This window comes from Carassius gibelio, chromosome B18, assembly GCF_023724105.1.
Source record: "Carassius gibelio isolate Cgi1373 ecotype wild population from Czech Republic chromosome B18, carGib1.2-hapl.c, whole genome shotgun sequence".
NCBI classification, from domain to species: Eukaryota; Metazoa; Chordata; class Actinopteri; order Cypriniformes; family Cyprinidae; genus Carassius; species Carassius gibelio.
In genome coordinates this window covers 29,993,033-30,009,872 of record NC_068413.1, presented here as the reverse complement: position 1 = coordinate 30,009,872, position 16,840 = coordinate 29,993,033, and the positions used below count along the sequence as shown (strand labels likewise).

The 16,840-nt window shown below is 35.9% G+C and overlaps 1 protein-coding gene across 1 annotated transcript; it reads left to right on the top strand.

Moving 5' to 3' along the window:
* The first annotated feature begins 1,273 nt into the window (after window positions 1-1,273).
* LOC127977505 (zinc finger protein 385C-like) lies at window positions 1,274-10,745 on the top strand. Its single transcript, XM_052582388.1, has 4 exons — window positions 1,274-1,283; window positions 1,980-2,122; window positions 4,024-4,134; window positions 10,515-10,745. Exons 1-4 carry the CDS (start codon window positions 1,274-1,276, stop codon window positions 10,743-10,745), a joined length of 495 nt encoding a protein of 164 aa, XP_052438348.1.
* The last annotated feature ends 6,095 nt before the right edge of the window (window positions 10,746-16,840 follow it).

Here is a 16,840-nt window from a genome sequence, read left to right as displayed (position 1 = left end):
CCAATTCATCTCAACAAATTAGAAAATGGTGACATGCCAATCAGCTAATCAACATAAAACACCTACAAAGTTTTTCTGAGCCTTCAAAATGGTCTCTGACAGTCATTGACACCCTTCACAAGGAGCGTAAGACACTAAAACTCATTGCCAGTAAGCTGTTCACAGAGTGCTGTATCCAAGCATGTTAACAGAAAGTTGAGTGGAACGAAAAAGTGTGGAAGAAAAACATGCACAACCAACCGAGAGTTAAAAAGTTGGTTAAATGACCATGGTGTTGGTGTGCTTGACCTTCCAGCAAACTCACCAGACATGAACCCCAGAGAGAATCTATGGGCTATTGTCAAGAGGAAAGCGAGAAACAAGAGACCAAACAATGCAGATGAGCTGAAGGCCACTGTCAAAGAAACCTGGGTTTCCAGATCACCTCAGCAGTGCCACAAACTGATCACCTCCGTGCCACACATAAATTGAGGCAGTAATTAAAGCAAAAGGAGCCCCTACCAAGTATTGAGTACATGTACAGTAAATGAACATACTTCCCAGAAGGCCAACAATTCACTAATGATGTTTTTCTTTTTTTATTGGTCTTATGAAGTATTCTGATTTGTTGCGATGTGAATTGGTGGGATTTTGTTAAATGTGATCCAAAATCATCACAAATAAAAGAACCAAAGACTTTAACTACTTCAGTTTTTGTGCATTCAATTTATTTAATACATGAGTGGAATTACTGAAATAAATTAACTTTTCTTCGACATTTTAATTTATTGAAAAGCACCAGTATTTATAGTATAGGGGCGGACGCTTCAGATTCTAGAGAGCATTAGATTGGTCAGAAGATTTGATGAGAAGATGAAGTGCGATGTGATGTCATGAAAATATGTGATCTATTTTATAAGAAATGAGAGACTGTACGTTTTGAAAGCTTATATCTCCTAAATGTAAAATTTTGTCATTGTTTTGGAACACATCAGCTTATTCTTAACCTTAAGGCTAACATATTAATACAAAAAACAAAAAAAAACATACATTTTTATTTCTTGGGGACTTTAAACACCTGTGTGGTTGAAGAACAACCTGAAAAGCAATACAACAAGCAAGGCTAGTAATAATAGTATTTTTAAAATATAATGTAGCAATCTTGCTTTGTCATAATCTGTTTCTGTACTGTTTGTTAACATGACCATGTTTTAGCTGATTTGCAGTTTGTTTAAGTGTACTAAAATGTTTTCATTTGAAGTGTTGGGATGATATTTGCTGTAAAAGTGCAACAATGTTGCAGAGTAGGCACCTAAAATGCACTTTCATGTTAATTATATACATTTTAACCTAGAGTCTTAATGCTGAAAATAAATGGTTGATAGACGTTTTTTTTTTTTGTCAACTATTAATTCGTCATGTACTACATTTGTAAAGAGTGTTATATGTAAATTCAGGTTAGTTATAGGGTATAATTAATTATAAATTAATTATTCATTATAAATTAATTTTTTAAAGCATGTGAAAGTCAGTAGTGAATATACTTTATGAATTTACTTACATTCTCTTTGTGAATTTTTAAAACTGTAACAATCATGAACAACTTGAAATGTTTTGTTCAAAAGCGAAAAATTCATCAAATTTAATGGTAACATTAAACAATATGATTCTTTTAAAAATCATATTAGATCCTCTTGGGATGATTTTTTTACTTTAATTATTCCTTCTTTTTCATGCATTGTTAACAATTTATTCTTAATAGTTAATTGCAATATTTGTAATCAGATAATTTGATGTGTTTTTGTGTCAGAATAATGATGGTTTAAAACTCATTTGATCTTGGTTAACTGAACTGTGTGACTGTTATTAAATATCCCCTTTCTCTTCATTGGTCATGGTGTTTGTGCACTAATTGCTTGATTTAAATACTCTCTTGCCCTAGGTCTGTAAAGTGGTGATTTTCTCTTATATGTGTTGGTTATTGTTGTTGCTGTTCTCAGGTATGGCTGCTCAGGGGAGCCCCCTGCTGGCCTCATTACCGGTGCAGGGTCGCCCACTTCAGACCCCTCTGGACCTGAAACACTTCCTGCCCTTCCGGCTCAGTGGCTCCTCCCCCCTCAACCTGTTCCCCAACTTCAACACTGTGAGTTAATTAACTCTCTTGGTTTTATTTTCTAAACCTCACCTTCCCAAATGTGTCATCATTTAAAGTTTAAAGTCAACTCGGAACATTTTAAAGGCATTGCGTTGGGTCCCAAATGTCATCTCTAAATGTCAGGAACGATTCAGCAGACTGTAGGGTATTTTTAAAAGTGCAGAATGTTTGCAAAAAGGGCCGCTAAACAAAGGTGTATTGTGTTCGATAGTAATTTTAGATTTAAGACTCGAGCAGCAGCTCAGATTAGGATCTAGATTTAGTTTCAGACTCTCTGAGCGCAGTTTTGAAGGCAGTTTGTGTGTAACAGGGTTCTCTTTCTTCTGATATCTGCATTCTGGAATACACACTCCATGTGTTATATTCATGAGTACACTGCTGGTCGGCTAAAAATAATATATAGTAACATATATTAAAAATAATATACACCAACAGCACGTCTTTATAGCAACTTTGGGCTGTCAGTATATAGCCAGGTTCAGGTTCTCTTTTTGATCAGATCAGTCTCTCTCTCTCTGTGTGTGTGTGTGTGTGTACTAGAGTGATAAATGCACCTGTCTCTTCAGCAAAGTAGCTGTCAGTGACCTCTCTCCTCTCTTATCCTCCACTGCTTTCCTTTGCTTACCTTACTGCTCCTCTTCTCTTCTCTTTACTGCTGCTTTAGTATTCTCATCTCTTCTCTGTTCTTCATGTCTCTGCTCTTCTAGTCTTCTCTGCTCTGTTTTTTCTCTCCTTTTCTCTTTTCACTTCTTTTTGTCATGTCATTTCTTTACAGCTACTTTTTCACACCTCATCTCATCTTGTATTGTCTCCCTATTGATTCATGACTTTTCATCTCATGATGTGTCATCTCTGGTCTCATCTTCTGATGGTTTGGTCCTCTCTTCTCATCTCGTCTTTTATTTTCTTCTCTCTCTCTCTTTGTTTTTACTGCTCCTCTTCTCAACTTGGGTTGTCTTCTTATTGGCTCTTTACTTTTCATCTTATGACATGTTGTCTCTTATCTCATGTTGCTTCATTTCTTGTCTGTTCTCTTCTCTTTTCTTCTCACTTCTTCTCTCGAGTTTACTACTTACTGCTTTTTGTCCCATTATTTCTCTTCTTGTCTCTTTTCGTTTTTTCTTTCTTCTCTTTTGATTTTACTGCTAGAACTCTTTATTTTCTGTTCTACTCTTCATCTTATCCCTTCTCTTGATTTTATGCTTTGCATCTCATTGTTCTCTTCTTGTTTCTTCACATTTATTCTTGATCCTTTTCTTTTGTTTTCACTGCTCCTTCTCTTCTCATCTTATTTCTTATCTCTTTATTGCATCTTTTGTCTTGTCATTATTTCTCTGCTCATCTCGTGTATTTTCCTTATCTTGTGTAATCTGTTCTCATATTATCTTTTTAACCTTTACTTTTGTTTTCTGCTCTGCTCATCTTATCTCATATTTTCTCCTCTCTTCTCTCCTCTCTTTACTATTGTGTCATCTCTTGTCTCATCACATCATCCCCTTCATTCCTGCATTAATATCATGCTCCACCATCTCCTAACCCTCTCCAGTACTCAAGAGTCAACAATGCGGCTTCATCAGACACATACACTCTCTGATACACACACACACACACATTGACCTGGCAGTGTCCCAGCTGGTCAGGGATGACTGCAGATGAACAACAAGAACATTCTTGAGGCTCTAAAACAAATAGACGTGTGACCAGCTGCAGAGTCATTGTGATGTGGTGTGTGTTCTCATGGCGAGGGGTGTCAAGGGAAAGTCCCTTGGGCTCTGGCATCATGTTTAGGGTTGCTGCTGGGATAGAAGGAATGTGTTTGAATCAGCAGAGAGTGAGTCTGTTGATTCGAAGTAAGTGATTTGTATAATTGTTTCTCACCCTTACCTCAGATGGACCCGGTGCAGAAGGCTGTGATAAACCATACGTTTGGTGTTCCTCAGTCCCTGAAGAAAAAACAGGTCATCTCATGCAATATCTGCCACCTGCGCTTCAACTCCACGGTTAGTGTGTAGTGTGTGTGTGTATTTTACCCTGCGCAGTTGTGATGACAGACAGTGAACATCACACTGGATGGGTAAAAGCTGTTCCATCCCTTATAGCATTTGTCTCTTTGCTTTCTTTATTTCTTTGGTTTTCTTACTTTGTCTTTGATAATGTGAAATTATCAGTCCCTAACATCCCACTCTCTCACTCTCACTCTCTCTCTCTCTCTCACACACATTTAACTGGTTAAATGGTACTTTTCATTGACTTCTATTTTATTATTATAATTACTGCAGATTTACTGTAACCCAATACCTATTAAGCAATAATAAGGTACTATGTTGAATACAGTATAGCACAGCCTTTCTCATTGCTTATATAAAATTGGTGCTGCATAAAATAAAGGACTTTTCATTAAAATATTTTCATGTAATAATGTTCACCCAAAAATGATAATTCTGTGATTATTTGTACTTCTGTGTCGTTCCAACCCATATGCTGTTTTCAATTGAGGACAAAATTATTTTTGAGGAATCGTCATGCTGTTATTTTGCGTACAACAACATTTCAAAGTGACCAAGGCTGTTCAGCACCAAACAGTAGGGGTGCTCCGACTGATCGGCTACCGATCACTATCAAACGATAATCACATTGCGATGATTGATTGGCTAAAGAACACTATTGACCCATTATCTCACTGGGATGATTGATCGGCTACCGATCACTATCGACCGATAATCTCATTGGGATGATTGATCGGCTACCGATTACTATTAAACGATAATCACATTGGGATGATTGATTGGCTACCGATCACTATCGACTGATAATCTCATTGGGATGATTGATTGGCTACCGATCACTATTAAACGATAATCTCATTGGGACTATTGATCGGCTACCGATCACTATTAAACGATAATCACATTGGGATGATTGATTGGCTACCGATCACTATCGACCGATAATCTCATTGGGATGATTGATCGACTACCGATCACTATTAAATGATAATCTCATTGGGACTATTGATCGGCAACCGATCACTATTAAACGATAATCTCATTGGGACTATTGATCGGCTACCGATCACTATCGACCGATAATTGATCGGCGGTCTCTGAAAAGGCCAATCTCAAAAAAATTATCTCAAGCTGAAGACGATGCCACAAGATGTTTGGCATGACATGCCGTCTCAGCCTCTGTCTGGCACAGGTGAAATAATTATAATGCTATTTTTCTCCATTAAATAATAAGTTACTTCACAAACAGTGGGAGTGTATCACCGCAAGCTCTCTCTTTCACTCTCAAAATACACAAATGGATTCAAATCTACCCACATCGCATTTGTCTATAAGCAAGCTGCACAGGTGACACAGGAATTTTCACTTGCATAATGGAAGCAGTGTCACATCTTCACTTAAGTTTATAAATTGCATTACTTTTTAATTCTTGCCCGTGTTTAACCATTCTGCGCATGCACACTCGCAGCGCGCACTTCAAGTTCACTTTACTCCATTTGCATTGCGTATGCGGTGCATATTTTTTTTCCGCACTCATGTTAACGCATTGTTTTCAATAAATATGACATGGATTAATGCAAAAATGTAGTAATTACACCACACATGCATATTATTAAAGTCTACTGTGTTTCACAGTCAACACATATGGCTTTTTGGTTAGGTTTAAAGAGAAAGGGCACTTTTAGATAAATCTAGCAATGAAAGAAAGAAAAACTTCATTCTTTATGAATGGCAGGATTGCGTGTAATAAATATAAAAAAAAAGGAAAGGCAGTAGAGCTGACTATTTCTGTCAATGGTAAGTTTGTGATAACATAAGAAAAGTAGGTTTAAATGTTTTGCCACTTGCTTGAGCAAATTAATATATAAATCTAGAAGTAAATACAAAAGTAAAAGCATTGAATAATGTGTTGCTTTTATTTATTGTGTTTAAACATGTCTCTTAAAGATTGTATTATTGTACTGTGTAAAAAAAAATAAAAAAATGCAATGCTGATAAAGCATTTTCAGGGACAATGTTTGGATTTGAAATCAAAATAATGGATAAATGCTGTGTTTGTGCCTTTAGTACAACAGCTACCAATTTTGCCCTGGTAAACAGCCAAGGACCAGTAGCGGACTCTTCTGTGAAAGCACAGTCCATGCTGCTTCCCCTCTCACAAGATTCACCTAAAAGGGGAATTGCCCCCATTTTCAAAAATGAAATTCAGGCCCTGAATAAATTTCAAAAAATCCTGATTGGAGTATCACTATATATAGTTGTAAACACTGTTGGGAACGTTTCTTTAAAAAAGTAATTAGTTATAGTTACTCACTTCTTGTTCCAAAAAGTAACTGAGTTAGTAACTGAATTACTCTATAATAAAAGTAACTCGTTACCAGGGAAAGTAACTATTGCGTTACTGTAAAAATTTTTTTTAAAAAGTTGCTAAATGTCAAAGATTTATTTATTTATTTAGTTTTTTTTTAGCAGTTTTCACAAGTCAGTTGAAATGAGAATAGAACAGATAGGTGTTCATACATAACTTTCTATATTTATTGCACGTCAACAGACAGCATGTGTATTATCTTTGTAAGAAAAGTGTTTTTGGCTTTGTATATATGCGTATGTCACACATTACATGCACGTTCTTGCCTTTGACCACAATGAATTTGAAGTAGTGCTTATATCTCCACCTTGAAAATGCCAACTTTTCATCGGATTGCTCCTGACTCGCCATCTCTGCTGCTGCTGCGAATCTCTGTTTAGCTGTAGCATGTGTGTGTGTGTTTTTGGCGCCGCTGGTGCGTGTGCCGGCATGTGTGTAAAAACACTGGCTCTGATTGGCTACCATGAAACATATGACTCTGCCTTAGCCAATCATAATCGCTTATCTCGTTATCAATCAACCCACCTCCTCACTCGCTCTGTGAACTAGAGGTGCGTTCGGATTACATAGTTTATTAAATCAATGCATAGTAACGCACCGCATTTAACATCCAGTAATGTTAACGGCGTTATAACGACAGGGAAAGTAATTAGTTAGATTACCCCGTTACTGAAAAAATAACGTCGTTACTGTTAATCCAAACACTGGTTGTAAATGACAAAAAGAAGGCTTAAATGATATGTATCGGTATCGGCAGATACTGCTTTCCGTGATCGGCCTCAAAAATCCTGATTGGAACACCCCTACCAAATAGCACTATAAAAGTGGTTAATATGACTCGTGCACTAATATGATAGCCTTTTGTCAAAAACCAAAGTGTAGATCACTGAAAATCTTCCCCTCTGCTGCAGCTCATTTACATTTAGTTGTAACACACAAGACACCTTTATTGGATCTCAACATTTATGCCCATGCATGAACTTTCAGAGCGTCAGGTTTATAGTACATAACAACAAAATTTTGCCTGTTTCCTCAATAAAAGCTATTGTATTAGTTAGGAAGACTTGAGATATAAGATGTGAAAAGAACTACTTTCATGGTTGTTTAGTGAGAAAAAAATGTTTGAACTGTCAAAATCACCTGCCCCTTATCCCTTATCAATTTTTATGTGTGTGTCCCACAACGAACATAATACATAACGGTTTAGAGTACAGCTTTTTCTTTTTTTTTCTTTTTTTTATGTTTATGTATGTACGTAAATAACTTGATCCATGCAGCTTTAACGTTCTTAGTTGTTTCTGGCAAGTCCAGTGCTGTGTTGGACAGCGAGCTTGAGTGAAGAGAAGATCCTCGCAACTGAGATGATCTGCATGAAAAATGAAAGCATGCTTATCTCCATTGCCAGATTCATACTGCTTGTGTTGTCAGAAAGGGTTATGTCCCTCTCACTTACAGTTTCTGTCAGCCTCTGGGCGACACTTGGATCAGTTTCTGGGCAGTTTGCATGAATTTTGATGAATATTGTCATTTTGGGTTACTATTCTGTCACTCGTCCAAAATAAGTCCATCGTCTTATTTCCAGGAACCTCAAAAGGTAAATTTTCTTCTAAGAGTGTAGCATTTGGCTCACATCAATATTTTAGCCATGAAAATTAACCTGTGCAACTAATCATTGTATATTTGTATGTTTCTGACAAGCTGTTGAAAAATATTGAACTGGGACGTCATTTGTAGTTCTATTATTCGGTTTTCACTGCTGTTAAGGGCATTTTTAGCCCAGATATATCCTGAGAGAGAAACCCAACAGCGTTTGCTCAGTTAGACGTCTGAAAGTCTATCAATTGCTCATTAGTTTCCCACTGCTTGTGGTTCACCGTACAATACTCTATCTCTCTCTCTCTCTCTCTCTGTTTATCTGTCTTTTGGTTTCTCTGTTAGCCTGTCTTGTCTGTTTCCTCTTGTCTCATTTTACTTTCTCTATTATAACTTTCTCTACAGATTTGATTTATAAGCTGGTAGAAATATTAAATAGCTTGTTTAAACTCTCTGTGTTTGTAGTGAAAGATTATTACAATTTCAAAATTTTAATTAAAAAAAAAACTGTTCTCTATCGTTTTATAAAATGTAATATATTTGTGATGTCAGAGCTGTTTTGTCATTATCATTACTCCAGTCTTCAGAGTCACGTGATCCTTCAGAAATCTGTCTATATGCTGATTTGCCAGTAAAAAGTTCAAAAGATCTTTTTATCTTTTATATATATATATATATATATATATATATATATATATATATATATATATATATATATATATATATATATATATATATACAGTATATGCACACATAGTTATGTATAAGTGTGTGTGAGCAGGAGAGTATATAAACATCCTTCCTCCTCATCTGTTTAGAGCAGACAGTGTTGTCCCTTCTGTCCCCAGATGAGGGTCATCTGCTAAGTACTTAAGAGGATTTGAGTGGGTTGATTACTCCCTCTGGGCCCACAGACTCATTTCTGCTCTGATATTAGCCCAAGATTTGCTCGATGAACTAGGTGTTAGCTTTGATTTGCAAGTCGAAAAACATTAACCAGCTGCCATTCCATTTGCAATTTAAAATGTTAGTTCTATGCTTTGTGTTAGTGTCATTTTCAAATCAATTTCAGCTTTTAAAATTATTTCGGTATGCAATAAAGGATTCACAGCTCAGCATGTAAACAGCTCATGTTCACTTTAATTACATGCCGAATTATTACTATACATTTCTGCAGAATCTGGATTATGGCTCTAGATGATTGCAAGAGTCTGGAAACATTTATATTTTTTAACTGAAGAGGTGTTGTACTGTTAGTCAACGTATATGTGTGTCTTTGAATACATCACAATGCCAATCACTAAATTTATCAACAGTATAATTATACAGTGTATTTCAATTGACACCTGCTATTGTAATTCGGGCCTTCCACTGGGCATTTACTCTTATCACCCTAATGCAGACTGTTCATACTCACTGTTTGTGTGTGCGTAGACACTTAAACATATATGCACGTTTTTGTTTTTGTCCCATATGCATATCTGTTATCATGCAAAGCATTTTGACCAGGTTTAGTATATATTTTCCAGGTTTAAGAATAATAACTAAGAGAACAAAACTATGAAATAACACAAATAGCAGTATGGGAATAATGTAATCACAACAAAATAGTTAAAGGGTTATTTCACCCAAAAGTACTTGCCCTCATGTCATTCCAAACCTGTAAGACCTTAGTTCATCTTCGTAAAGGTAGTAAGGACATCATTAAAATAGTCCATCTGACATCAGTTGTTCATCCTTCATTTTATGAAGCTACGAGAATACTTTTTGTGCACAAATAAGAACAAGAATAACAAATTAATACAACAATTTATTCTCTTATATGTCCGACTTTGATTAAGAAATTGTTGAATTAAGTCATTATTTTTGTTTTATTTGCACACAAAAAGTATTCTCGTAGCTTCATAAAATCACGGTTGAACCACCTTTTTTGGGCCTTGATCGTTTCAGTTGCATTGCTGTCTATGCATGGTCAGAAAGCTCTTAGATTTTATAAGAAATATCTTAATTTATGTTCAGAAGATGAACAAAGGTCTTACAGGTTTTGAACGACATGAGGGTGAGTAAATAATGACTTTGGGTGAACTAACCCTTTAACAAAAATCAAAAATGTCTCATTTCCTTTAGCCTCGGTAACAGTTCTGCACACCCTGGACTTCTCTTTAACTTTTTGAGGTGCATCCTGGGAGGTTTTTAAGATTTCATGTATGCTGGCTACTTAATAAATATAGATATACACATTTTAGTGTTGTTAGGACATTAAAATGTATAGAAAATACAGGATCATGCTAAACACCAATTCAGTGAATCTCATGACTGGTAGTTTAAATGTCTGCATGTTTCTGTAAATGTGAGAAGCTTCGTTAAGGTTTTGCATTCCTTATACTGTCTTTTTCTATCTGTATTTCCCTAGAATCAGGCTGAGGCTCATTATAAAGGCCATAAACATGCTCGTAAGCTGAAAGCTTTAGAGGCTCAGAAGAACAAACAGCAGAGGCGACAACTCGACAACACACATCACAACCGAGACAGAGAGAAGGACCGAGAGAGGGAAAGGGAGAGAGACAGCAGCAGAGTGAAAACGAGCGCTCCAGATCCACTTCCTGCCCTGCTGGATGACACCGCCATGGAGGAAAGTAAGTGAACTCACGGATGATTCACTGCATGAGTGAGCCTTTTTGTTACTGCAGGAAACGATTTAAATTTATTACAGACAACATAAAACACATTTGCAACATATTTAACTTCTGTAATTCTGTAATCTCTCAGAGTCAAGAATATTCAGCTCATTTTAACATGGGACAATGATAGACTCTCGTTTCTGCGTGTTACCAAAATGATATAATGGCTATGATCATACAGGCATAATTTTATATATATATATATATATATAAATACACACACACACACACACACACACACATATATACTTTATACTTTAGGTACACCTTGCTAATACCGGGTTGGACCCCCTTTTGCCTTCAGAACTGCCTTAATATAATTCTTTGTGGCAGATTCAACAAGGTGTTGGAAATATTTCTTCGAGATTTTGGTCCGTATTGACATGATATCATCACACAGTTGCTGCAGATTTGTCGGCTGCACATCCATGATGTGAATCTCTCGTTCCACCATGTCCCAAAGCTGCTCTATTGGGTTGAGATCTGGTGACTGTGGAGGCAAGTGTAAAGTGAACTCTCATGTTCAAGAAACCAGTCTGAGATGATTTGAGCTTTGTTAATTGGAGCATTATCCCTATCAGAAGATGGGTACACTGGAGTCATAAAGGAATGGACATGGTCAGCAACAATACTCAGGTAGGCTTTGGCATTTAAACTATGCTCAATTGGTCTAAGGGGCCTAAAGTGTGTCAAGAAAATATCCCCCACACCATTACACCACCAGCACCAGCCTGAACTGTTGAGACAAGGCAGGATGGATCTATGCTTTCATCTTCTTTATGCCAAATTCTGACCCGACCATCTGAATATTGCAGCAGAAATTGAGACCCATCAGACCAGGCAATGTTTTTCCAATCTTCTATTGTCCAATTTTGGTGAGCAGGTGTGAATTGTAGCCTCCGTTTCCTGTTCTTAACTGACAGGAGCGTCACCCGATGTGGTCTTCTGCTGCTGTAGCCCATCAGCTTCAGGGTTCGACGTGTTGTGTGTTCAGAGATGGTATTCTGCATACCTTGGTTGTAACAAGTGGTTATTTGAGTTACTGTTGCCTTTCTATCATCTCTAACCAGTCTGCCCATTCTCCTCTGACCTCTGACATCAACAAGGCATTTTGGTCCACACACCTGCTGCTCACTGGATATTTTATCTTTTTCGGACCATTCTCTGTAAACCCTAGAGATGGTTGTGTGTGAAAATCCCAGTAGATCAGCAGTTTTTGAGATACTCAGACTACCCCGTCTGGCACCAACAACCATCTCATGTCCAAAGTAACTTAAATCCCTTTTCTTCCCCATTCTTTTGCTCGGTTTGAGCTTCAGCAAGTCGTCTTCACCACATCTAGATGCCTAAATGTTGAGTTGCTGCCATGTGATTGGCTGATTAGCAGTTTGTTACCAAGCAATTGAACAGGTGTACCTTATAAAGTGACCGGTGAGTGTATTTCACCAAGGCTGCATTTATTTGATAAAAAAATACACCAAAAATTTTAGTTTTGTGAAATATTATTATTTTATAATTATTGTATTATTTTAAAAATTCTATTTCAATATAATTACAAATGTAATTTGTTTTTGTCATGGTAAAGTTGTAATCATTACTCCAGTCTTCAGTGTCACATGATCCTTCAAAATCATACTAATATTCTGACTTGGTGCTCAATTATTAATAATGTTTCTTCTTCTAATTTTATGATTATTATTATTATTTTTTTTTTTTTTTTTTTTTTGTGGAAATCATGATACATTTTTTCAGGGTTCCTTGATGAATGGAAAGGTCAAAAGAACAGCATTTGTTTTAAATAGAAATCTGGGTACCACTTTAGTTTTGGGCCCAAGTTGCTTATTAAGGACAGTGTCACATCTAAAGATATCACTCATAGAGCTATAACAGAAAAAAACTTAATTAGGACATAAAAAAATCAGAGGTTGCATTCCTGTGGAGTTTTTGTATATAACTTGATAAAACATGCATAGATCTTGAAAAACCTCACAGAATTAAATTAAAAAGAGGCCAAATTTACCATAATCCATTGATCAGAACTGTAACACATTAAATCAGACGGGCATGCTTCAGCTTGTGTTTTTATTCATAACTTCTCAAAACATACATAGATCGTAGAAAACTTTTCAAAATATTCTCCCGATTTTAAAGAGCCCAAATTTACCATAATCCGTCCATCAGATCAAATGATTTTTGTTCATAGAGCTGTAACAAATTAAACCAGACCAGCGTGCTTATACAATAAACAACTGTACTTCCAGTTTGCGCTTTTATTTGTAACATTATGAAACAGATAGTCATGTATCATATGTTATTTGAAAGGTATCATCGAGTAGAACAAAACAAGTATAATTGTTTGGGGCTTTGACTAAACTTGAGTGAGGAATTACTTCAAATTCAAAACAACAATTTCAATACTGTCAAGGGCTAAGAGAAAGGCTACCTTGGTTTCAATTCAAATGCTGTAACTTTTGATTACTTCATGATATCACCTCAAAATTAATTTCAAATACAGCACACATGTTGGGGAACATCCCCAAAAATACATTTTCTCCTGCCTGATTTTTTTCATGAGATATTGAACGTCAAATAAGAATTACATTTAAAAAATTCCCTTGATCACACACATTTTCCTTACATTGTATCACCTATTTCTCAACATGAGAATATTCAAATGTTTAATATGCCCATGCAAAAAAAAAAAAGGATTTTTTTATTTCTTTTTTTTATATCATACTTACCCCAAACTTTTGAATGGTTATGTGTTATGCGTTTCCCAAACATTATAAGCAGCAAAAACAGTTTTCAACATTGATCATAATGAGAAATGTTATTTAATGTGATCATAATTTGCATCACAGGAATAAATTCCTTTTTAAAATATATTAAAACAAAACAGTTATTTAAAATTGTAATAATATTTCACAATATTGGTTTTACTGCTTTTACTTCTTGTAAATTACTATTTGACAATCTTTTAAAAAAGCATCTTGATTACATTAAATGCAATGAGAGAACATCTGGGCCAGCAAGTGTTCGTTTGTGACTACCTCAAGAATGTCTGGAGAAAACAAAGACAACTTTTTATTTTAATATGCATTTTGGATGAATCGTGCATTTAGCTTGTCTGTAGTTCCTTCACTGCTGTGAATATCCTCCAGTCCTGCTCTTCATGATCTGTCTTTTATATTAAGGAGATTTCATTTCTGAATAAAAGACTTGACTTTCCTCTTGTCACGGGGAAGTACTGTGACACAGAGAGCAGAACAACAAGCCGACAGAGAGCTTTGAGCCATCCCTCTCCAATAATCTCTACCTTTTTGTCCCTTTTAAACTCTTTCTTTTTCCTCCTCTGCCCAGCCTCTATAGAATATGATTTGAAAGGCAGCCCGAATATGGGCCCAAGGGATACGATTAAGGAAAAAAATGGAGAGAGAGGGAGTCAGAAACTTCATATCCTTCTGCTACAAGACCTTCAGTATGAAAGAAAAAACCAAGCGAAAAGAGAAAGAGAGCAAATGAAAGTGGATGGATAGGGCAAAAAGATAGAAAGCAAGAACAGCAAGCTCATCAAATCACATTTTAATACTCGTCCCCATTCATGGCAACACAACGGTGAGACGGAGCATACAATCAGACTGGAAGAAAAGGAGAGATTAGATAAGAGAGAGCTGGAGAGAGTTTAAAAGAGCTACAGAGATGGAGAATCAGAAGATTAGCTATTGCAATTTTGTCACAAAGCCTTTGTGTTTGGATTAGCTCTCATGCACATGCTAATGCATTCTTCATATTAACTATTTGGAAAAATACATATTTTCAAAATGGACTTACTAGTGGCTTGCATGAATCTCTAATCGGTCTTATAAGGGAGATATTCGAGTTCACCTGACCCCAGTTTGAGCAGTTTTTAGGGTGTATTTATGTTAGTCACATTGTTGAACTGCTAATAGCATTTTTTTTTATAATTAATGTGACTTTTTAAGGTTTCTACATCATTATGGTGCTTTTTTTTCTTTTTGTATATAATTTACTATATATCTTCTGCCCCCTGGTGGATTAGCTATGTGCTCTTGATGAATTAGAAGAACTTAATGTGAAATCTTTGCTATTTTGATAAAGTAAAAGCAAGAATAACTTAAATATTGCCAATAATGATTCATAATGCATATTTACTGGATTTAAGAAACAATATTTCATACATTATAAAAAAAGGGGTCAATCCAATGATACCGCTTGAGGCAGGCCTTTATTTATTTATTTCAGTCATTATTGTAGTGCCCCATTAAATGATTTTATATTTAATGTATGTGTGTATGTATCTATGTGTTTTGTTATATATATTTTACAATATTATTTATACATTTGTAGTGTATATAAAAAAGATGAATGATAATATTTTACTAAGATGTATTTAGACTGAAAACTTACATTTATTTGAATCTTTATATGTGATTTTTATTTTATTTAATGTGTTGTAACAAACATTTCAACAAAATTTCTTACATCTATTTATTTATTTGTTATATATTCTACATATTTACTGTATATATTTAACATTTAATATATTTATACTTTTATAAAAAATATATATTACAGCACAGTGTGTGTGTGTGTGTGTGTGTGTTGTATTTTTTATTAAGAAACAATGCAGATAAACTATTCAACATCACTTGACTAGTGACCCATCCCTGCTTCAACATATGTGCATTCAGAGCATCAATCAGTTACCATGTGTTTTTTTTTTTGGTCAACTGATGAGTTAACACTCTCATTTAACAGATAACACGCTCTTAAACCCAGTGTCGTCTCACATATGTTAACACACACGAGAGCTAATCTGCAATTCTGAAATGCTCTTTTGCTAACGCGCGCGCGCGCACACACACACACACACACACACACAGACACTCAAATTGAGCTGATTGTCTGATGAAATTAGCACTGTTCTGTCATTAAGCTTGCAGCTGCAGGGGCCAATCACAACTCTACAAGCATGTCAGCTGTTATTAACAGCCATAAGTTGCCTGAAATGGAAAGAGAGGATGGGAGGGGGGTTCTAGAAATTTCTATAGAGGAAGGGGTCCATTTTATAACAGCTATTGAAACACTTTGAATGCTCTTGCTGTCAGATGTCATGGATCATTTTCATCATGAGCTTGCTGATGTAGTATAAATAAGTGCAGTATTTAAAAAAAATGTACAAAGCGAGAGTTAAATATAGCCATCATGCTCTATCCTCTTCTCTTCCCTGTCCATCACTCCATTCTTCCACATCCATCCCCGTATGTGTCAAATTGCATGTCTTTGCAAAGAGTGAGCTGTCCAAAACGGAAAGATTTAAAAAGAGTTTTAGTCTTTGAGGATCAGTTATACAAGCGTGCTGCAAGACACACACTCACTCCAAAGGGAGATGGGCACCGAGTGTTACCCAAGGCAATTCTCTCCATTTCATTAACTTTCACACATTTTTCAGGTGTGAAGGAAAACCTCCCACACACACACACAAACACACACACACACACACACACACACACACAGACAGTAGCACACAACCTTCCAATTCCATTTCCTGTTCTATTTTCCTTTTTTTTCTGTTCTATTTTCTTCACACTCTTCCCCTATACCCCCTCAGAGACCCCCCTTTAGGAGAACTGGTATAATCTAAATATCATAGAGGCACAGAAGGATGAGTCTATCTGATTCCCCAGAGAGGGGGGAATTCAGCAGATCTGCAAAAACAGCCCATTGGGTCACTCACCAAATAAACACTTTCACGTGTTTAAATTCTTTGTTACTCAGCAAAAGAACTCCTACAGTGACTGTAAAAGTCATTTCAAATTTATAAACACATATTACGTGCCACGTAGGAGGGAGTCCTGCTAGGAGAGGTGTTTTATACAGACTTAATTAGCATCTGGAATAGTGATCATTTGTTATTAATTGTTTTTTTTAGTGTTGTTCTTGACTGATTTTGCTTCAGTAGCCCTTTTTTTAACATCAGACATCAAGTTTTCATACCAAAATGTATATATCTAAATATATATTTATTAATATTATC

Bases quoted from the DNA above. Each gene is read 5' to 3' on its own strand.
- LOC127977505 (XM_052582388.1), top strand. The intron at 2,123-4,023 runs GTGAGTTAATTA...CCCTTACCTCAG, and splicing joins TGTTCCCCAACTTCAACACT to ATGGACCCGGTGCAGAAGGC. The intron at 4,135-10,514 runs GTTAGTGTGTAG...GTATTTCCCTAG, and splicing joins ACCTGCGCTTCAACTCCACG to AATCAGGCTGAGGCTCATTA.